General features: G+C 38.0%; 1 protein-coding gene across 11 annotated transcripts; it reads left to right on the top strand.

Annotated features, from left to right (window-relative positions):
• Window positions 1-2,640: 2,640 nt before the first annotated feature.
• On the top strand, window positions 2,641-22,738 carry LOC103711790. Of its 11 annotated transcripts, XM_039119087.1 has the most exons (14): window positions 2,641-3,099; window positions 3,660-3,740; window positions 6,072-6,152; window positions 6,255-7,589; window positions 12,948-13,033; window positions 13,136-13,674; window positions 13,790-14,224; window positions 14,335-15,145; window positions 15,232-15,462; window positions 15,566-15,690; window positions 15,860-16,380; window positions 21,391-21,505; window positions 21,586-22,018; window positions 22,105-22,344. In XM_039119087.1, exons 1-14 carry the CDS (start codon window positions 3,031-3,033, stop codon window positions 22,106-22,108), a joined length of 4,866 nt encoding a protein of 1,621 aa, XP_038975015.1. In that variant the 5' UTR covers window positions 2,641-3,030; the 3' UTR covers window positions 22,109-22,344. The 11 variants fall into 11 exon arrangements, with proteins under 11 accessions (XP_038975015.1, XP_038974982.1, XP_038974984.1 ...); XM_039119054.1 differs by having other exon boundaries at window positions 2,642-3,099; window positions 21,586-22,738; XM_039119056.1 differs by having other exon boundaries at window positions 2,642-3,103; window positions 3,670-3,740; window positions 21,586-22,738.
• The last annotated feature ends 1,205 nt before the right edge of the window (window positions 22,739-23,943 follow it).

The following is a 23,943-nucleotide window of genomic DNA, read 5'->3' as shown; positions in this document are numbered from 1 at the left end:
GTAGAAGATTATTCCGGTGATGTTATTTCTTTCACTAACAAAACCAAGATGACAGCTACCCGATAGTTAGTCATCAATCCCAAGATCGATCGAGTTTCACGTCTCTAGAGATGGAAATTAGATAATTAACTAGCCTGTTTTGTTTGGTCAGATGTCCAGCTTTCTTTTTTTTTTTTTTTTTTGGTAAAAAGATGTCCAACCATTTGGATGCTCAATTTTTCTGTGCATTCGTGCACTCTAGTTTTAAATTGTTGCTTTATTCATATGATGCAATGGAATAATTTTTTCATTATCCATATTCAAACCATTACATCACCATCAACCCCACCTTACATGATGTTCAAGTATTTACTCGATTCCAAGTGAGAAAAAGTAAGCAGATAACCTCAAAGTCCAATGTGAAGAAAAGAAATCAGGTGGATGATGCCAAAGACGCACGGTAGAAGTTGTGCGAATGTTGTTTTCTTTCTTTTCTGCTTTTAAATTTTCAAACTTCTAATGGATGAAGGGCCACCTCAAGGAGTCCAGTGTTGCATAGGAAATGTTGACGCATTTCCTTCCAACCTCTTTTAATTTATGCTTCTTCTTACGGGAAATCTCTGAAATTCCTTGTTTCATTATAGCATTATTTTTCTCTTAGGATGGAACGGGTTAGGTCTTCTCACAGGAAATCTTTCAAATTCCTTGACTTTAAGAGTTTACGTGTATTGAGAGAGGGGGCAAAGAGAAACCCAAGTACTCTCTTCTATAGTATTATCCTTGTTTGAGGATGGAACGAGTTAGGTCTTTCACGGAAAAAATCATCAGAATCTTTCATGCACCGATCATGCTTTAAGGTACATATGTGATCACGTTTAACCACGCACCATCATGCTTGTCAAAGTGGTTGCGGGGCATGATCAGATATTGCAACCCAATAACTAGTTGGCACCCACTCAATTTATAAATAATTCAGCACTTGGGCCCTATTTGGAGAGCTTTTGGAGGGCCAAAAAGTACTTTCTGGCTCTCCAAAAATACTTTTAAATGAAATAGAAATGTTTGGTAAAAATTTTGGAAAATTGTTTTAGGGTTCATAGTTTTTTGGGAGAAGCTCTATTTTGAAACTTTTCCGAAAAACACTTTTAGGCCCGATTAGAAAGCTTTTTTTTTAATCAAAATATCCGTGATAAAATATAACAATTAAACAAAATGTCCCTTTAATAATTATTTAACCAATTTTATCACCTACCTAAAAAATTTACTATATTATAAAAAATTAATTTACGTTTATAATTATAATATTTTATATATTTATTATTATATTATACTATAAATATTATATTATATTATATTATATCATAATATATGTATAATAATTTAATATTAGCATACAATATTATACTATTGTATTATAATAGTATTATATTATATTATAATAATATTATACTACATCATTTGTTTATGTATTAATACATATTATATTTTATTATGCTCTGTTGTATAATACTATGCAATGTTATTTATGGTGATTTTGTCATGCCAAAAATACTTTCGCAGTTTGTTTATCAAACAGATGTTAAAGAGGCACAACATTTTAAAAATATAGTTACTAAACAGTAAACAGTTTTTTATAAAAAAATTATTTCGTAAAATTATTAAAAAAAATCAAAAACAACATTCCAACAAAATATTTTTTTAAAAAATATTTTTTAAAATTATTGGAAAAATCCCCAAGCGAACCCACGCCGGCCATCTGAGATAACTAAAACTGTTCTGTATTATTATATAATGAGAAATCGACCATTCTGTCAGAAAAATGCTTCATCACATCACTTCATTTCCCACTCCAGGTGCAGTGATTGAGGGGACGGTACATGGGTTCTCCCTGTCACTCGTGTGATCTCGTGTACCATCTGAGGCTGGGAAGCAGCACTCAGCCCTCTATTCGTACGAACAACTTCAATTATCTGTTTAAATTTTATTTAAAATCAATCACAAGTGCCACGCACGTGTTCCTTGCCCCGTGAAAGACGTTACTTACTCACGTCTTGCAGTGAGACGCCGGTAATTAAAAAAAACGAAAAAAAAAAAAGAAAAAAAGAAGACGTTACCGGGTCCGGCACGCCATCTTCCGTCGAGTCTCGTTACCATCTTCTAACCGGACGGCTCAGATATACTTTTCCGGTTACGAGGCCCTAGCCCATCCGTACACGTGTGGAAGGGTCGAGAAGACGGGGAGCGTGCGACGCTCGCTTCCGTAATGCAGAAGGTTCCAGAAGCCAGACGTCACCCTCTCGTCGCCCCCGAAAAAGGAACTCCCGGTCCTTTTCATTTTGGCAATCGAGAAAGAACCAAGGCCATTTGCGGAATTGGGGTACACAAAACTAAATCTCAGGCATCCGATTGTGACCTTGGAGATTTCCACCGATCGGACGGCTGAGATCGCGAACGGCACGAGTTCCCGGGCGGCGCATGTGTCATTCCGCGAAGACCTCGTGTGGGATTCCTCTCGCTGCTGAAGGCACCATTGCACCGCCCACCACCAAAGTCTTTTAATCCAGCCGGACGCGCGTCATCTCTCGCACGTACGAAAAATCAAGAATTTACTCCTAGAGTTTTTTACGAACCTCTTATCTTGCCGTTGTTTTCTAAATTTAGATAGGAGAGCGAGCCAGGGGTCCCCGCTCGACGCATGCCTCGCTCTCTCATCTCCTCTCCTCTTCAACTCTCTGCGCCAGGATTGATTCCACGAGAAGCAATCGCCGTTCCCCACGCCGACCCTCGCCCCCAACAGATCCGCGCAACCCCTGGGGCACGTTAAGCTCCCCGTCCGTACGCCAAACGGCGCAGGCTAGCATTCCCGGCGCACCCATTCTCTCTCTCTCTCTCTCTCTCGTCTCACTCCGCTCTCCCTAGCCGCCGCCGTCGTCTTCTTGGAGGGACCGTAGCGTGAGGTGGAAGCCCTAATCTTGATGGAGGCTGGGGACGGGAGCCGCGTCAGGCGGTAATCCGATCGGAGCCGATCTCGCCGCCCCCCGCGGGAGGAGGATGAGGAAGCTTGCGGAGCGGCCTCTGAAGGAGCTCTATGATCGCACCGGAAGGATCTCGGAACCGGAGGCATGTAAAGATATCGTCTTTTCGTCTAAAGATTAGCGTTTCTTGGTCGTCTTTTTGCTCGATCGATTGCATTTTTGTGAATTTTCGCGTTTTCCTTATCCCTTTTTTGTTGAATTCAATGGTCCTTGTGTTTGATCGGATTGGTGCTCTTCCTTTGAGCAGGGATCTCGATACTTTTTTTTATGAGTTTTTCACTGGATTTCATCAATTGGACTGGGAAATTAGGGTTTTTTTTCCTGTCTTTATGGGAGAAAGACCGGATCTCTCCTTTCTTTTTTCCCGTCAATTCACTTTACACTGTGGTTTTTGATTTCAGGTGCATGATTGTGTGTTCTGTTATTAATGTAAAAGAGAGATGAAAGGTTTTTTTTTTAAAAAATATATCCTAATTTGCATATTTGCTATTCAGTCTTTGTTATATGAGAAGGTTTTATTGGAGACCATTGGATGAGTGTTTGTGGTTTGTCTACAGTAATACTTTGTTACTCTTTATCTTTGGTGTTCTTGGTAGTGAATTGCCGAAAAATTGCAAGTTATATGGTTTCTGATCTGCTTTCTAGATAACACCAGTCCTGCAAGGGAGTTGTCGCATCCAAGGACCTGTTGATGAGTCAGACCATGAATTTCAAAGGCTGAACTCGGTAAGAGGTGAACCTGGGATGTATAGGACAATTTTCTATTTTGATTTTATTTGGTGTATAGATCAGTTATTTATTTATTTTAACAAACTTATCTAACACCTATAGCATCTAGTTTCATCATGATGCAAATTTTTAATGATCAGTAAAGAACGTTTAATGGTTGCACTGGAATCTTTTGAGCACATTCTTGTATTTAAAGGAAAAAATTGCACGATGTTCTTGTTTTAAATTATCATGAAAGTGTTTTAGTTATTTAACTTTCAGATTATCAGCACACCAAAATGAGCTAATGAAACTTTAGTACATAAGGAGATTTGTGTTCTCACGTTGATGCTATTGCAGACTTGCTCGTAGTAGGATATGAGACGGTTCAGTCGGAAACTCCATGTAGACAAGATTTAGGTTGAGGGAATAACATTTAGCAACTTCACAAACTCTTGTTAAGCCTAAGACAGATTTGTTTAACCTGAGTGATTTATTCTTACCAAGACTGTGATAATACATGTGTGCTGGTTGTTTCCAAGTTCTTTAGACATCTGCCAATCTATCATACTTTGATATTGAGGAAGGACTTCTTCTTTTTTTAATTATTATTTCTATAGTGGTCGGTCTGTAGCGTTATGTAGCACTTTGTTGATCTCAAAGTGGATAGTATGAGTAGCAGTTTTTTAGCGTTATCTGGAATAAACTTAATATAGTGTAATTGATTAATATGACCTAATAACATGATTCACTGGTAGGATCAAGATGAAAGCAGCAGAGTACAAAGGAGTAGGGTGTACTTGTAAGAATTATATTTTATAATTTATACTTTGTTTCTTAAGACATTAGTGTTATGTATCATCTGTCAAAATCCATCTTCCTCCATTTATAAAATTTATGTTTATTTTTTGAACATAGTGGCTGCATGCTTTTTTTATTTTTTTGCTCAAAAAATCTTTCTCGTCTTGTTTAATAATGAGGTCATTCCTCAATTTTCTTTGCTTTCTCCCTACTTGTGATCTTGAAATTTCAAAGATGGTGTTACGCATTAGCTATTATCATTCTTAGTTTCTCCTTGCATTTTGCCTTCTCCAAAAAAGGGTACTTAGGTGTTTAATTATCACTGTGAAAAAAGCTATTTGTATGGGTACATCTTTATAATGCCATTGCGCTTAAATTGATGGAAATTTATGCAACCTATCTGTAGACTAGTTTTTAAGGATTCATGTCTAACTTTTAACAGTTATGTGACCTCAAATTTTGTTTCAACTTCCAAGTGCCCCATAGTTGTTCAAGAATTTGAGCCATGATGCCTAAGGTGCAATTGGGGTTAATTAGTGATTCCTGCCTCGTGACATCACACTATAGAAATCTTCCTAATTGTGCTGGCTGCACTTGTGAATTTGTTCATCATTGAAAGATAAAACTGCATCTCGTACTTAAGTTTGTGTCACGCTGTAAAATATCATGGTTTAGATGTCATGAGACCATTGATAATATATTACATGTGATGTTTCCTGAGACCATCACATTGTGTGAAAGATCTTTCAATCATGTGTGTGGGTGCATGCACGTGTACAAATTGATATTCAATCCTGATGATTAATGTGTCCTTGTGAATCCTGATTTGTAGAGAAGTGCTCGAATGGACTAAGATGCCTCTTATGTACTCTTCCTCTTAGAATGGATGTGATCCTCAACAGTTGCAACAAGCAAATTACTTGTGCACATTCAAGGATCTCTGTTCTCGAGCACATCACTAAAAAAATCCTGACATTGAAAACTTAATCATCTTTTTTTTTTCTCCCTGTCGATAAAAGTTGAACCTTATTATCTCTGCAGCAAGAAGTCTATTATGACTTTATGTTTTTTAAAACTATCGTTTGTTATTTCTACGTAGAAAATTGTTGTTCGCTGTGTTTTTTTTTCTCAGTTTGTCTTGGGCTTCTGATTTGTGCCTTAAACCAGATTCCTCAGTTAAAATGGAGACAGCTTCATGGAATAGTTTGAGTTCCTGCATGGAATAGTTAGAGTTCCAAAAGAAGCTGGTTCGGTCTTGCTGACCTTTTTCCAGATGATGATAATAATTTTCATTGTGTGAGAATAGCTAAGGACCATTACTTAGGGAGTCTCAGCTTGCTGGCATTCCATCATGCAATATTTGAAAATTAAAATATATTCTTGTGTGTGGGAACGTGTCTGTGTGCATGTGTGTTGAAAGGAAAAAGTTCTCGACTGTGTGAAAGCATTATTTGCTTTCATGATTTCTACCAATCTTTTGTTTAGGTGTTCGTTCCTTTATAATCTTTCATGTTGTACACTAATCATCCTTGTGTATTACTGTTTTAGATTTACTTACAGTCCTTTTCATGTAGAAGAGAACTTTGCTTGGAACTTATTGAAATTCCAAACACGAATCATCATACACAGGTTCATGTGCCTATACATTTCTCATGCATGTTGGTCCACATCCTTTACGTGTCATGTATACAAGTTGTTTCTGAAATTCTCCATTTACACTGTTTTTCATAGGATTTTTTACAATCTGAAAAAAGCTATATGTTTATAAACGATAGTCTTCAGATGAGGGCAGAATCTGGGACATGCAATGTGTGCTCTGCTCCTTGCTCCTCTTGTATGCATCGTAATATGTCAGCCATGATGTCAAAAGTTGAATGTGGGTTTTCTGACAATATCTATGAGAGAAAAGAAACTGATAGTTGTTCATTCATTGGTGTTGATGGGTTGCCTCCCACTAAGAGCAGAGCATGTGATAACCAGCAACATGCAGCTAGTGAAACAAGCAATTTATTGAGCACAAGCTCGAGTCATGATTCATATTCTGAAAATGCTGAAAGTAAAGCAACTCTGAGGGCTTCTGCTATGTATGATGCATCTGAAGATGTAGACATACCTCCAAAAGTGTCTTTAGGAGGTGCAGCAGGAGAAGATCAGCCTCTTCGAAAGGCTACTGGTACTAGTCATGGGCTAAATCCCTCATGCTGTCACTCTGCATCTGATTCGCACCTTGGGATATTCTTACATCGAGATGAAGAGCAGCACGGAGCAGAATGCCATGGGGATAATATGTCATGTATCACTGGAGTCAGAGATGCCAATCCCCCAGCCTGTTATCGTAATGTTGACCTGGACAAGAAAGATACATCATGTAGTTCTGCATCAACCTATGATTTACTTGCTAAAGAAAATGAAATGGAGGTACAGGTGGATGCCTGTCCTGGATCTCATCATCATGAAATAGAAGCAAGTGAAAGTAAATCAAGAGAACTAAACACATGCCCTCTGGAATCTTCGAGGAAGAAGAGCTCTGGCGGTAACTCTGTAAATGCTGTCTTTTCTCCCAAATCTGACCTTGTAGAGTTCCCTCCCACAAAAAAAGAATTGTCTACCAAAACACCGTCTTCACATTCCCATTTTCAAAGTGCATACGTTGACCGTAGTCCTGATTCTAAGGATTTGGGAGGATATCTAACTTCTCAACATCGAGGAGAGCCTTCTGAATGCTCGATGAATGATGTCAAATCTTCACCTGGAGGACCATTGGTTTCCATGAGTATTGATGGGCGCAATTCTGCTGCACTCCCAAGTTATGAAGACAGTAAACCAAGTCAAATCAGAGGTGACTCCTCTTCAAGGGTTTTAAAGAACCATGATTCATGCCTTGAAACTGAAGCTGTCATGGATGGTGAGAACCCATCAGATGAAGCTACTAAATGCAGGAACACTTGTGAGCAATTTGGAAAGAACGGTACCATATTGGAGGCATCCAATGTACAAGAGCCTGACATGCAACCGCGCCTGATCACTAAGGGGGAAAATTCTGAATCAGACAGTGGATTAGATGATGTGAGTTCCTTCTCTTTTCTTTGCTCAATTTGGCTATCAAATGATTATAGAAATGCCTGTTCCTCCTATTAGGCACTTTTGGTACCTTTAACTATATTCCTTGGTTGTTTCAACTCCTCTTTTACCAGTTCTTTGCTTTGTTTATAAAATCTTGAGTTGAGGTTATCTGTGATAAACCAGTAAATATTCCTGAAATATGAAAAAGACACTTCTGCTGCTATGTAGGTGCTGAGGAGAGTTTGTTTTGTCCCATTTTGTGCACGCACCTTCTATTGGTGCTTGTTTCTTAGAATTGTGTGATTATTAAAGTAAGGAAAGACTTAAAAAACACTGCTTCTGGGTTTTGTGAAGCAAAATAATTTTAGTTAAATCAGCTAGTGCAAGTTAAAAATTTATACTCGTCCTTATAAGACCTGTGAGATATAATGATTGCAAGTTAAATTACTTAAAGAAGGATTCAGTATTATGGTTACTTAGACTTTTAGTTTAATCAGCCAGCATTTGCCTTTACCATGCCATCCCAAATTCTAGACTGATGACTTATTTCTTTTAGCCCAGATTTTCATCCCAGTAGCTCAAGTTAAATGCATTGAAGTCCAAGGCCAACCACCTCCCTTAAATTAGCAATATCACAATTTTTTACCATTGTATATGAGAACTTATAGCTGGCTTGTTTGTTTGTGTACCTGGATGATCTAGTTTCTGATGTTATGTTTTAATTATAAAAGTTTCTATAGGAGCTAGTGACTTACTGTGGCTTTTTTTTTTTTCGTGGTTGGCATTAATTTTTATATAAATTTGATTTGAAGTTTCTAATATTTAATGCTTTGTCCAGAACTTTAAAACTGAGACATGTAAATTTTTGGGGAGCCTATCTGAAGCAGGGTTCAGATTTGTAGTTTAAGCTGAAACTAACTTATGACTCTAAATATGCTGTATATGTGCGTAGTTTGTACTAATTTCTTGTATGCTGCGAATCACTCTTTTCTTGAATAAACTTAAATTTGGCAAGTTCCAAAACATTTGGAAGCCCCAGATGACAGTTTCTAGAGAGATCTTAGAGATCAGGTAACTTTTTGACATAAAATTTGGTGTCTTAGATGTTTTTTTTACATGATTGTTTGACTATTTAATTTTGAGAAATATCTTTTTTTTGATTTAATTGCTTTGAAAATTTTAATCATTTGTTAAGTACATGTTCTTTTGTAATATATATCCTTTATATTGCCAAGAAAAGGTCCTAAAAAATGTAATCTTTAAATGCTTCTTCCAAGGCCTTTAATTTTCTAAATGTGCAAAATGTTCTTTGACTAACCTACTATATGGCTGTAGTGCAATGACATAAAGCCTCTACAAACTCTTAAAATCAGGGTACTGTGCGAAATCATTATGGAATAAAAAGTATTTGTGTTAAGAGTTATCATACATTGTCAAGAAGCTGATGTATGATGTATTTGCTCCAGATGAGGATTGCAAGAACTCTTTTCTTTGGAAGAAATTATAATCCTAATCACTACATATATAATTAGGGTTTTGTTTAGGGCTTTATTACTGGATTAATATCATGCACCTAACATATACAATAATAATATCGTATTCTGAAGAAAAGGTTGGGGGGGGGGGGGGGGGGGCGCTTAGAATATCTCAAGGGAATTTTTTGCAGTGTCCCCTTCCATATAAGAAATAAATGATAGTTATCGGTGATAATAAGATTAAAGGCCTAGTATTGGTTTTCACCTCGGTTTGGTCCTAGGTTGGTACGATGTTGAGATGGCGGAAAATGACCATTAACAATAGGAATGAAGAGAAAAAGATTAAGAAAATGATGTCCCATGATGTTAGGCTATTCTAAAGTGTTGGGAGGCAATCATCCCAATTTGTCCTGGCTGGAACCAATTGGGATGGTTGGGATGTCCTAGTTTATGTGAGAATTGGTGACCTGGGTGCGCCCCGGGTGCCATTCTATCATTGGACAGTATGATATGAGTGGGACATACTGGGACCCAAATCTTGGATGATGCTGCCTTCCACCACCCTACGTCGACCCCTCCCTCCCTCCCTCTCTTACACTTAAAAGTCTAGGAACACAAGCTAGCTGATAATCCATAATATAATTGAATCACATCAGTCTCTTTCATGGATTCAAATCCAGCCTAAGGCTTGAAACTAGACTACTTGCAAGATAGATTCGTGGGCTTCAAGAACAAGCCTAAGCTTGAGGAGATCAATTAAATTTCATGTCTGTCTTACTCCCCAAATCCCCTTTTTTTACTTTTGTTTATTAAAAGAAAACACGGACTATATTGATGAGGTACTCTCTCATAGTTGCCCAGGCAGATGGTATCATTGAGGCAATTATAAAATCATGTAGGTAAACTATTACGGTAAGAGTGTTAGGGGCTTAGAGCTAATGTTGGAAATGTTGATCAAAGTGTTGCTTTGTATTTACTTGTAAAATAAAGGTGTGGGATTGAAAGAAATAGAAATGACAGATATTCATTCTTCATGTCATATTGTTAGTTATGCAATGTGATGATGTACTCTATTATAGTTGCTTGAGCATTTGGCTATAATTCAGGCTGTTATAAAATTGTGTAGGTGAATTATCATAAATGCAGATCAAAGTGTTGCTTCTTACTCCCTAATAAAATTAAGGGTTGGGATTGAAAGAAACCAAAATAACAAAAATTTGCTCTACATATCATATTGCTAGTTATGCAACCAACAAGCTTGGGAGTTGGGGCAGTAGGATTTGATTTGGTTGCCAATTGTAGGAAGACATTCAGGAGGATCAGTGAAGTGAGGTGGACAAAGGATTTATGGGAGTTTTATGGAAATTCTGTTGTTCGGTTAAAACTTGGAAAGGCATGGGAAGGAAAGACAGATGAACGGTAGCGTCTGTTTTGGCCTGCAAAGAATATTGACTGAATTCATCATTAAGTATTAAGAACACTTGTCATTTTGCAACCATGATTGGATCCATTAGAAGCAACTTAATCAGAATGAGACTGCGATGTGAAAAATCTATAATATATGCGAGACTATTTTAAATAACTAATCCAAATTTCAGATAAATGCTCTAGAAGACTCTTGGTAAGTTCAGTTACTTAAGCTTAAGCTCTTCACTGAGATGATTAAAACAATTAAGAACTATGTTCATCCACCATGCTTGATGAGTAGATTCATTAAGTTGACCCAAGGTTGTCAGACTGCCTAGACAAGTCCAAGCAGTGGAAAGCTTATATGGCTAGGCGGCTTCCTCGGTGCTTAAGCGGAGGAGGAAATCGTTCCAAGCTTTTATTGTAAATATCTTTAGTTCATATGCATAAATAAGAATGTGCATATATCCTATATTTATCCATTTTTCCACCAATATTGGTATTATGAAACCTATTTTTCATATTTAAAAACTTTAAGTACCAAACCCTGCAAGAGGAGATTTGCAGCAGTGTTGCTCCATTATAGTAGTCAACATGTTGCAGAACATAGCTAACACCTAGCAAGAAGCTGGGAAGAGGAGGGTAGAAAGTACCAGCCAGAAGGCTACAGGGCCACAACTAACAATTATCAAGGAAGCGGCAAGTAGAACAAAGGCTAGCAAGCAGAATGAAAAAGAGAAATTAGGGGAAAAGGGGAAAAGAATGGGTAGATGAAGAATGGGTAGGAGTAGAAAAGGAGAGAAAAATCAAAGGAAGGATAATGAGAAGAATAATATGAAGATTGATCAAAGAAAGAATAAACAAATATATATACACAAATTTGGCTCTATTGCTGTGGCCACTGCAACCATTATTGCTGCTTGTGGCTGCTGGCTGACCTATTGGCAATCGTCGATCAGCCCTCTTTCATTTCCCTTATGGGGCTTAAATAGGGAAAGAATGTAGGAAACGAAATCATTAAAGCAATAGGGTATAAGCAGGCTTTGGCAGTCTGGCCAAATTAAGTGCCTAGGCTGCTGCTTTTCACAACATGTGTCAATCTATGGTCTATTGGATTAGGCCTGTTGTATCTACAACCTGGTTTAATTTCAACTCAAAAGTATGATTTCGAAATGATTTTTTTCTATTGCTATTGAATGAATGATTTCATAGACAACAAAGTCTTGGTGCATCCTCAACCACGTAGTGGTTTCTTGGAGGGGTCCGAAAATGGGAGCTGCAAGGTGTAACCGTCACAAGGTTGCTCTGCTGGCTCTTTTAGTAGCTGTGTAATTGCAAATATGTTGTCTTATTATTGGCAGGGCTGTAAGGAAGTTGATATTTAACATTTGTGCACTAACCCAAATGCTGGGTACTATTGCATGGCTGGTCATATTCGCTAGAGGATAATAACACTTATATGAATTTTGGATCAACTAGTGCTGGCTTTTCAACATTATTGGAAAGATATATGAGATTAAGTATATACATGTTTTGTTTAATGATGAGTTTTTGCTTGTCAGATCAGATTAGGACACGACAATTGCTTTTTCTAAATTTATGGTGTGCATGACACCTCTTATGTGAGCCTTATTCCATCAATAATGGGCCTATTTAATGATTATGTCATTACACTTTGGTTAACAACGAATCATATCTCATCTCTCTAGAATACTATTTGTATGCTCTACTCTTTGTCAATAGAGAAAGGAAAGTTTACAACCAACACATTGCTGTCTACAAGGGGCATAGACATATCTTTATTTCTACTTTCTTGCTTGAACTGACCCCAAGCAGTTAAGTCTTTCTAGTAATTACTATTTTACATAGCTACCATAGAGGTGATGCTTATGTTTTGGTTTTTGATAGTTATGCATATATAATACGATCATTCAAATTGTGTGGGATAGGGCCATCCCTAATTTTCCCGCAGAATAGGATGCACCGCATCACACCCTGTCCTGATAGTTGCCCAATTTTTATAATTTTATAAAAATGAAATATGCATTAAAAAATTATAGTCTTGTAGCTTGATCCTTACTGACAATATATCACAATTTCTGTAACTTTGGCCAAATTAATGGCAAAAAAGGCTGCTCACCTTGACTATGATCTTCCTGGTGTTGAACAACCAAATGTGGTTGTCAAACTTGGGTTTGGGTAACGTGAGACTCTCTTTTCCTTCCTCTCCCTTATTCTGTCTTTCTCTCTTCTCACTCTCAGTTTGGCAGCATTGGGTATAAGATAGCTTTTGCTATCTTTCACATTTTTATTTTTTCTTTCGAATATCCAATATTAATACTCGATACTTAATGTCTGGTGAAAGTTTTATGACAATTATTTTACTATGAAGTGATGAACTAAAACCCTTGGATTGCAGCTTCATATTTGTTGGCTTTTCTTATGTTGCAACTTGTCTATGTGATATATATTGTTTCAGGTAAAGGTATGTGATATATGCGGAGATGCGGGCGTGGAAGAACTTCTAGCTACATGTAGTAGATGCAGTGACGGTGCAGAGCACACGTAAGCCCTTATCGATTTTCAGACATGCTGTATCTAATTAATTTGTCTCTAATATGATTTTTGTTTGTGGCTAACACTTGAAAATTGTTTGCTGTTAAATAGTTATTGCATGCGAATTAAGTTGGACAAAATTCCGGAAGGTGAATGGTTATGTGAAGAATGCCAACTCAAGGAGGATGCTGAAAACCAAAAAGTGGATAAATCTGATTCATTTTCTGGAACATCAAAAGTAGATATCTTGAAAGAAAACAGTCAGAATTTTGGGAGCAATTTGATCCCTAAGATTTTACCTAAGTTGGATATTGAAGCTATTGATACAGAAGTGAGAGGGTCTACTAAAGGAATGCAAAGTCCACAAAAATCAGGCAAGAGCCATGCAGACAGTCCGGAGGTTACTTCAATGAACAGCAAAATGATTCCTGAAATAGGTGGTGGGTCCATAGGAATAGCCAGTCCAAGGAAAAATGCTGTCATGTCTCGAGAAAGTTCATTTAAGAGCCTGGATATGGGAAAGGTAAAGCCAACCAACCTGGTTCCATCTTCCAAAGGTCAGTCGGCAAATAGTTCCCAGGCCATCTCCCGCTCACATACCTCAAGCTCTAAGCCATCAAAGGTTCAACCGCAACTTCATTCAACTCGAGGTAAATTTCCATGAATTATATGTTACATAAAATACCCAGACAATTTTCTGCTGAATCTTGCTCCACCTTTGTAGAGTAGTGAAGTTTTAAATTTATAGATCTTTTCTTTTTGCAGGGCCACTTTCAAAGCAGCTTTCATTTGACAACTCATACATGAAGCCAAAGGTCAAACAGTTGATCAACAATTTGCCTCAGAAGCAAAAAATTACGAGAGAAGCTGTTTCTAGCAATGGTAGGAAGGATGAAGTAGTCAAAACAATGATGAAGTCTGCATCATTCAAAAGTGTAAGTTCAGGCCTCTCCAATATTGAATCGTTAAATAGAACCCAATCATTTAAATCACCTCAAGCTGATGAACCTAGAGGCTGGAAACTGGTGAAAGAAAGGAATATGAGGGAAAGGAAGAATTCTTTTGTTCTTGATCGCCCTGCTGGCACATCTGCTGCAAAGATGGATCTGAAGATTTCACAGCATAGTGGAAATTTAAGTAATAAATCTGAACAAGACATACTCAGCATCAAAAAGGGACTAGAAAATCCCAAGGATTTAGGTACAGATATGTCTCTAGAGGACTTGTAACTGGCATCTCCTTTTGCTTAGTTCCATTATGACACTGTTTAAATAGTAACTATGTTCATTTTTATTTTGCTGTTGGAATAGGACGTACTGAGGTGAAGAAGCAGACATCAAGTACTTCTAAAAGATATGAATTGTGCAATTCTGAGGATCGAAGGCCATGCCAAGTTGTCCCTAGGGAAGGTTCTTGTGCAAATCCCACTGCTGTTGATAGATCACGTGGTGATGCTGACTTGGTACTGCAGCGCAGTATGTCTCAGGTCCAAGAATCCTCCCCTCAAGAAGATCAAATCAAGGATTCTACCCATTCTAGCAGTTCAAGGCAGGCTGCTTCAAGTGACAGTCGAGTATTACGTTGTCATAAATGTAATGAAACAGGTCATGCAACTCAGTTTTGCCCGATTGACAAACTTCGCATATCTGCTCTTAAACCTTCTGCTGATAGAAGTTTAAGGGAAAGCAGTCATAAAAGCAATAAATGGAAAGATGCAATTGAAGCAGCAAAAACTAGGACACAGAAGAGAAATAAATTGTCAGACCAGTCTGTGTGTTCAACGCCGAGTACTGAAGTGAGTTGTGAAGTAGCTTCCAAAGATATCCAGTCAAACTCAAGTGGTCTGAAGAGCTTGCCTCTGGAAGGGACATCTGATGGGCAAGCTGATTTGAGAAGCTTTGATGCTGATTTTGGCATAAGAGAACCTGTGATTGACATGCAGCAAGCCAAACACCCTGTTGAAGCCTCATGTCTTCCTAAAGCAAGTGATTCCAATGCCATTCTTACCAATTCTGATGGTTCAAATGCGAATCCTTCAACTAGAATTTTGCTTGATCAATCTTCTCTACTTGCAAACCCGTTTAGAGCTTCAGGAATCCCAGAACATGAATATATATGGCAGTATGATATCTCTCAACTCTTTATTTCAGAAGGCTTATTGAAGAGTTCAAATTTGTTTCTCATAATTAACTGAACTTTCTTTGCAGAGGTGGTTTTGAGGTGCTTAGAACTGGAGGACTTCATGAGTTTTTTGATGGGATTCAAGCTCACTTGTCAACTTCTGCATCACCTAACATGCTTGAAGTGGTCAGCCAGTTTCCTTGCAAACTGCAACTAGACGAAGCTCCTTACCTTAGGTTGTGGCCATTGCAATTTCAGGGAATCAGTCCTAAGGAAGATAATATTGCCATTTTTTTCTTTGCTAAAGATATCGAGAGGTTGTTTGATGTTTTTGTTTCCCCTTTTTTTAATAAATTATTATTTTTATTATTACTTAAGATCTAGAATTTTATAGATACTTTTTTGTTGGTTTTGATACAGTTATGAAAGGACTTACGGGAAGCTGTTGGAAAATATGCTTAAAAATGATTTAGCCCTTAGAGGGAATATCAATGAGGTTGAGATTCTTATTTTCCCATCAAATAAACTACCAGAAAACTGCCAACGTAAGAAACAGCATTTATGTATTTAACCATAGTAAGGGCATTTATTTGATATAGCTGTGCTTTTGATAGACTGTTTATGTGCAAACATGATTTTATATGTTTTCCTTCCCTCCATCTAGTATTGCTAGTCACATCTTAGAAGTGAGAAGATGCTCTTTGTTCTTTTCAGGTTGGAATATGTTATTCTTTCTCTGGGGTGTCTTCAGAGGAAGGACAGAGTGCTCAAAAATCCTGCCTGATTTACAGAAGCAGACTTGTCAGTTCAAGTTAAGCACAGATCCCTTGGTTCAAGAAATTTCTTCCCCTCTCTTTGAAGCTTCTACCTCTCAGAAAATAAATTCCCATGAGAGTTCAGTCAAGGAATTATCTAGGAATATTTCCCATGAGAGTTCAGATAACGAATTATCTAGGAATAATAAATCAGCCAACATGGAAGCAGTGAAATCCAATATTTGGGTGGATTTTCAGCCTATTTCTTCTTCTGGTATCAAGGATAAGATCTGCAACATGCATGAGTCTTCTTTTGTTCAAAATACTTCGTGTCAGCTGGCTTCAGGTTCGATTCCTCTAAGCTGCTCGTCGGATATGCGAGGCCAGCTGTGCAGCGTGCTTGGTACTTGTCCAGAGCCTGACCTTCCGATGAGTACCAAGGACTTCTGCCCTGCATTGAAAGGCGAGGCCATGTATCTGGTAAAGCTTTATATTCCCGAAGGATTGAAGTCTAGAATGCCTTTTGCTTATTGATTGTAATTACTGCATGTAATGTCTTCATTGTCAGAATAGCTTACAATTTCTGGTGAAATATTTTGAATCACTATTTTTATACACTGCATCTGCTATGTTGCTCATATGCATTATGTGATTACTGAACTCTACACCTTTTAGCTTACACCGCCGTCATCATCATCATCATCTTATTTTTTATTTGGTGTTGTTTCGGAGCGTGGGGGAGGGGGAGATTTGCTCCAATTTTGCACAGATTACATGAGCATATTTATATCAGCATACCTGCAGTTGTTTTGGGGTTGTTTACATGTTTTTGGAAATTAACATGTTTATTCATGTCATTGACTCCAGTTGCCAAAATTGTCCCGACAAATGAAAATTCATACACAGATACATACCATCATATTACTGCATATATATATATGTGTGTGTGTGAATGTGCATGCATGCTTATGTTTCTGACAATTCAGCTTGGACTCGCAACTGCCTAGTTGTGCCATTTTTAAGTTATGTCCCAGTTATCTAAACAACAACATGTTTTTTGGATTTTTTTTTTTTTTTTTAACTGTAGAAGGCTGACCTGATTTAACATGACTTCACATATCGCGCGCGCGCGTGCGCACACACGAACATATATACATGTATGTATGTATGTGCATGCATGCTCATGTTTCTAACAGTTCAGCTTGGACTTGCAAGTCCCTAGTTGTGCCATTTTTAACTTATGTCCCCGTTATCTAAACAACATCCTGTTTTTTGGATTTTTTTTTCTAATTGTAGAAGGCGGACCTGATTTGACATGACTTCACCTTCAACCCCTTGTCACCTATAGATCGATCCACAATAGGCAAGAAGAATCACTAGTAGGTATATAGTTGTCAAAGGTGTTTTGGTGGTTTTTGTGTGATAGGGATCTATGGCATTCATAGGTGTGCCTGATTGTTCTAAATAGCTAAGGACGGGGTAAATATCTGGATTCTTAGATGGTCAAGGGCATCCTAGTTTGCATGAGGCTCCCATCATTGTGGGTCTAGGGAAGGTCATATGTATGCAGCCTTTCCCTCGTGTGGAGAGTCTTGTTTCCATGTTTTGATCCTGTGACACCCAGAAAGAAGCAACCTTACCATTGCGCCAAGGCTCGCTCTTGCTTCATAGATGGACTATAAGAACTGTTGGGAAAGTTGAGGTTTGACACTGTTTAATCTTTAGGCCATGTTGATTGGGATTTTATTCATGGCTCTTGGTTTTGATGGCTATTTTATTATTGGTTCCATGCCTCTGTATAAGTGTGTATAAGCTCCTCACAACTGTGTGTGGCAAGAGTGATACATGCAAAAAGAAGGCCTATATGTCTGTCAGGATTAAATGTGAAGCAGAACTTGGCCAGGGACTAATAAGCAGCAGTTAAACAAAGGACTGTCGATCAATTTGCCTTCAAATTTAGGATGATGAAAAACAGCTAAATTGGAAGAAACAAAGGTGGACGAAAAAGTGGAGAAAGAAAGACACTAGGAAAGGTAAAATGGAATAACAAAATAAAGTAATAGAAAGAAAGAGGCAAATGAGAAAACCTTGGAATGAAAGAGTTTCTATTGGGCAAATAAAGTGAGGAAGCATAAGAGGGAAATGATCAGGATAAATATGAAAAGGAAAAGAAAGGAGGAAGAGGATGAAGAAGAAGAAAAAAGAATAAAAATGGCAGATCGGTCTAGTAAGGAGCAAACAATGTCAACTAACCTTCATCTTTCTTGAGCTAGAATGTTGATTGACTTAGAAGCAATAGTTGGATGACGCGAGTTATGTATCATCTAAGTCATCAATTGATGTAAACTAGAGCTTATTATAATTATGTAAGTTAAAAATATGAATCTAACAGAGAATTAATACTTGTGTATTAACATTACCAACAAGTCCTATTTTAGAAACAAAAATTCTAGCCCTTTTCCAGCAATACACTTTGCTAAGCGTCCTTACGAATTATTTCTGTACTATCTTGACATTGCTAAGTGAATGAATTACTTAAAGCAGTAACAGTTAAGATTAAATGTGAATTACTTAAAACATGCGAAAAACTATGGAGAACAATGAGGCTACTTTATTAATCATTTATATTTCACAATGTTCTGATGCTCAACTTTCTAGGATTAGTATTTCTATTTCTATATTTACAAATTAAAATAAAATCTTTTGGTTTTTAAGCCAAGGATTCATATGTGACATAATTTTAGAGCATGTCATTTGTAATATTTGGATCAAGGTCGGTTGAACTATACTTGTCCTTCAATTATATCTTTCAAATTGTCTACACAAACTATCCTTCTCCCCTGAAAAGAGATTTTTGAAAATATAAAAATGTAACTCTTGGGCTAAGGGTCAAGTTGGTCATTTTTCTCACCCCCCCCCCCCCCCGGGGGAAAAAGTAAGTGATGGAGATAGCTCCACTCCATCAGAATATTTCTTAGCCATAGGATTGATTGGTCCTCCATTGGGAACGATCCATAGGGCTAAGGACAGAACATAACATGCAAGGCGATAGATTCTATGAGATTCTTCCTGAATGGGAACCCGTGAAGGAAGATTGCAGAACTCCGTTGTCATCAGAGAACCCTCAACTCCTCCAAAGAAATGGTAACTCTTTTTTTTGACAATACCTCTCTTCAAAAATCATGCCGAACCAGCCGGTTCAGGATGTACTGAATCAGACTAGTCGGTTATCGGCGCGATTTAGTGCATCAGTTCAAAATGGAGGGAGGGGGAGGAGAGAGAGGAAAAGAGAGAGGGAGGAAAGGAGAGAGGGGGAGGGAGAGGGAGAGGGAGGAAAGGAGGGAGGGAGAGGAAGGAGGGCTCGAAAGCCCTCTTCTTATCGGTAGGGGGTTGCCCCTATTTCATTTTGAAACAGGGACAAGCCCTAATTTTTTTTTTGAAAATCTTGAGCTAAATTTGGCAAACATCCTCTCGCGCTTCCCCTCCCTCTCCCTCCCCACCATCCTCCATCACTTTTCCCCTCTCTCCCTCCTCTCTCTCTCTCTCTCTTTCTCTCTCTCTCTCCTCCCTCTCCCCCTCCTTCGCTGGCTCTCCTTGTGTTGGTACATCTTAGAATGGTAAGGTATGGATCCATACCATACCGAACCAATTGCCAGTTAGTACGCCCTCCGATGCCAGTTCGACGGATCTTGAATTGTGGATTTATGGTTTTATTATTTTTAGGCTAAATAGAGGGTGGGCCTTGAGGCGATAATAAGGTTTCTACATTGTGATCTAGGTGTCATCGGTTTGAAACATGGAAATAGCCTCTCTACACGATGGGGTAAGGCTGCATACATCTAACGCTCTCCAAACTCTGTAATGGCGGAAATCTTGTGCACTAGAGCGTTTTTTTTTTGTTTTTAGACTGAAAGCGTAAATGCATGAAACATTTTTAAATTCAATTGTTAACTAACCAAAAAATTATGAATAACTAAATAACATTCGAAAATTTTGCAACAATCATGTTGAAACACCTAACAATGCGAATACCTATAATAGTATGGTTACCATCATATCAAGTTCCAACATCTAACTTTTACTTTACAAAAAATCAAAAATTTTAGAAAGACCACAATTAGATATATTTCACCTAAATGCCTATATTATTCAAGGTAACATCTAGCTAATCTGAACTTAAATCTTGCAAATCCAGTATTTAGGGAACTTATCTCGTACATAATACATAGAGACCCTTTTGTCATGTAAATAACCTAACAGAGGGTTAAAATGTCTTCTATCAAAAAAAAAAAAAACCTAAAAAGTCATCTTTAGGAAAACTTCCTTTTACTTTAACTTCTCCAATTAAAAGTTGCATGTTAAGACTTGTGAAAATACTTGTTAGAGGTAATGTTTCTCATCCATGAGTTAGTCTTCTCTTTTATTGAAGAAAGAGGGACGACTCAAAAATTGATACAATCTAGACTATTTGTTTAAAGAAATGGAGAACTAGCTCATTTCAGTCATTATAGCTAAAATTGGATGAAATCAGTTAGTTTTGGCCAAATGTTACCGAAACTGAGTGTAAGGACACTTGATGGGTGGATATGGGTATGTTTTTGTGTTTATGTTTGTGCATATCTTTGAGTTATATTTAAAATACTTTTTATCAAAAGAAAAGGAATCATGCAATACATTTATAGATGCTGCTGAGTCCAAATATCATGCAGTTGTCATTCTGTTTTCAAAATGTCCACTTCAAATCCATTCTGCAGTTTGGCATTAGGAGATCTGATTGACATTGTTACAGATGTTTGATGATGCTTTTCCCAATGAGCCCTGAACATTCGCCAGTTTATGTGTGAATGTGGAATGGCATTTGAGTGTGGTTTCTGATCAGAGGCTCATGTCATTTGTTAATTTGCACGCCCCTGTGCCATGTCACAAAATATTTTAATGCTCATCTAGTATATAACATTGGTTCAACAAGGACAGTTGGATTCTAGCTTTTCCAAATTTAATTCACCTATGACCACTTCTCACTTTTAACAACCTGGTGTTTGTGGATATTTTAATTGAAAGATGTTGATACTTTTTTTTTATTTTTGGGTGGTGGTGTTTTTTTTTTTTTTTGGGGGGGGGGGGGGGTGCGGTTAATCAACATTTGACTTGACTACGATAGCTAAATATTTGTTGGTTCTAATCATGAGGCGGGCCTTAGCATAAAGGTAAGGTTGCTCCAATGCGACCTGGATTTCATGGGTTTGAAGCACGAAAACAGCCTCACCGCATGCATGGGTAAAGCTATGTACATCTGACCTTTCCTTGACCTTATAGTGGTAGGAGCTTCGTGCACTTTCTTCTGATCATAAGTGGTGTTAATCTCTAGTATTTATTCACATTTGAATTATCTCATGAGTTAATTTGCGGTCAATTTATACCTTCATTATGTTTAGATTGCAGTTGCTTTTGTGGCATGAGATCCTCATAGCTTTACCCATTTGCATGCAGGAGAAATCTGGTAGTGATATTGATGGCAGAACCCCAGTCCACATTCATGCAACTAGCATAGAAAATATGAACAGTGCATTGCCTTCACAAGCAATATCTTCATATTTTGGACAAGGTGATTTTTCTTCCAATGATGTTTACATTATTTGTTCAGGATATTTCTGCTCAATTTCTTTTTGCTTGCTCAATGAACAGATGGTGAAGGCAGAGGAAATGGTGAAAAGATGAGGGAGAAAGAAGGATCAATCAAACTTGAAGCTTGTATAGATAATGAGCTGCAGGAACATCTGATGGAGATCGACCACCTCGGCTGGGAGTCAAGGCCTAGCCGGAAACGTGCACACTCATCTTCCATGCAGACGGTTACGCGTGCTTCTGGTGAACCCTCAAAGAGCACTGATGAAATAATGCTTTGGAGTGAGAGAGCAAACTTCATTTCTCTTGAAGATGAAAAAGAATACAAGAAGATGAGGAGTCGCAGCGAGATACATGCTAATAGTAGTTCTAGGGATGAAAATACAACTAATAATTTATCATCTCAGATACATACTTTGCTATCTAGCTATGTTGATGAGCAGCAAAACATTCATGGTTTCTGCAGTGGAACAGGGATGACTGAGAACCCAAGGTGCGCTGAAAAGTTTTTCTTTCCAGCGGATTCGGGTCCTGTCAGAAATGTTGTATCAGAGAACTTCATACATGTTCTTTCTTCAGATGACGAAGACGTGCCAGAGTCCAGTAGTCCAGATCTTGAACTAGCACTTGGGGGCAAGAAGAAATCATCCGAAAAGGAAGTCTTGTCATTGCTTTTCCCTTTGGCTGACAGAAAAAGCAGCCAAGAAAAACTCCCTGGTCCTGCAATGGATGGTGAAGATGATATGTCAGCATCACTCTCTCTATCCCTTGCCTTTCCTGGCACAGAGAAGAAACAAAAAGACAAACCCATTTTAAGAACGGAGCAGCTTTTGCCGGAGAGGCCTCGCGTTAATACTTCTTTGCTTCTATTTGGCAGGTTTACTGACACTTGAATCCAATTGGGAGCGTATATGCCTTGTAAATGACCACCTCAGTATACCTAGAGCCTCACAAGGGGCATCACCAGAGCTCTTGCCCATATGTTCATAACCATACAAATGTTTTTCCTTTTTTCAACTTTTTTCTTTACTTTTCTTTTCGTTTCTTTCTTTCCCTAGTTCTTGCTTCTAGAGTGCAGATTTACGGCTGTTTGTATATAAGAGAAGGAAAGCCACAGTGTTAAAATTATGCAGAAACTCCATGGATATGATACTGCAAGTCCTCATAATTATATGTTTCGTTTGTTGATTCATGCTTATCCAAAGTATGAATATTTCAGGTGGTTAGCGGTGGTCTAAATTTGATTACTAGTGAGATGCTAATGATGACGCACACCTTAAGTGTCCAGCTTGTCACAGGGATAAGGTGCGTGCTGCTGTTGTGGTTTGCTGAAGTGTGTTCAGCTCCCAATGCTAATAGTCTATTCCTCGCGCATGCCATGCGCTGGTATTCCTTTTGTTACGTCAATGCGCCCTGCTTCTATTAGTATCATTTTCTTACAGTTTGTATCGGGCTGGGAGTTGCTTGAGGAGCTAGGCAAATGTTTGGACTACATCAGATGATATGCTCATAGAGAATGCTTGATGGCCTAAAGATGCATCTGCAATCTGAGGCAACTGACATGCTAAACTATTTGTGGTTTGCTATTGTTTGTTGCAGCATCTACTTAAATTTTTCTGGCACTACCTACAATTGCTTAGAGGAGAAAAAGATATGTATGAAGATGAGAAAATTATGACGCCTCTACGAGATGATATCTGATACATTTAATCTTGGGCTCTGTTTACGTGTATGTTTTCAGATTTCCTTTGGTTTTGTCTAGAAATTAGCTTCCATGACTCTCATTGATCATGTTAGATGTGACGGAACGTCTGTTAGACACTGAGCAGTTCATGAGCTAAAATTTTTCAGTGAGGCATCCAGACCTTGTAGCACTAGCTTGCATGGCAACTGCATGCTTGAGCTACAAGAGCGATGCATGCTGTGGCCGCAGGTTTCTGGCCACAGAGAGCCCAATTCTCATATCAGTCTGGTTGATCCAGCGATGCCTGCACTTAGCGCAAAATAATGCATGCTCTGCTTAATTTTGTTTGGCTTCTAACTTACTAGCTGCAAGAGCTGGCCTTCCCCTTCTGGCGGTGATTGCTTTGTGGGGAGGGGTACTTTATATTAGAAAGTTTTTGAGCCATATGGAACAAGCAGGAACTTTAGATGGTGGGTCTTAAGCTACTATTTCCGGTTTGGTGTTCATTTTTTTGTTTCTTTCAATAAGATAATTTTATTGTAATATATAACAATCAAGACCTTTAATTAAGATATTTCAATTGGTACCCAAAATTTAATCTGCAAGAAAGGAAATGCCTTTCTTTGGACGAATTAGGCATCTGATTTCCTCATATGCATATGTATGTACATACATGTGTGTATATATTGGAATCCATCAGGGGGTCACAAGATGGAGAAAACAGGCTTATAGTG

The sequence above is a fragment of the Phoenix dactylifera genome, chromosome 2, assembly GCF_009389715.1.
Source record: "Phoenix dactylifera cultivar Barhee BC4 chromosome 2, palm_55x_up_171113_PBpolish2nd_filt_p, whole genome shotgun sequence".
NCBI classification, from domain to species: domain Eukaryota; kingdom Viridiplantae; phylum Streptophyta; class Magnoliopsida; order Arecales; family Arecaceae; genus Phoenix; species Phoenix dactylifera.
This window is presented reverse-complemented; position numbering and strand designations above follow the sequence as displayed.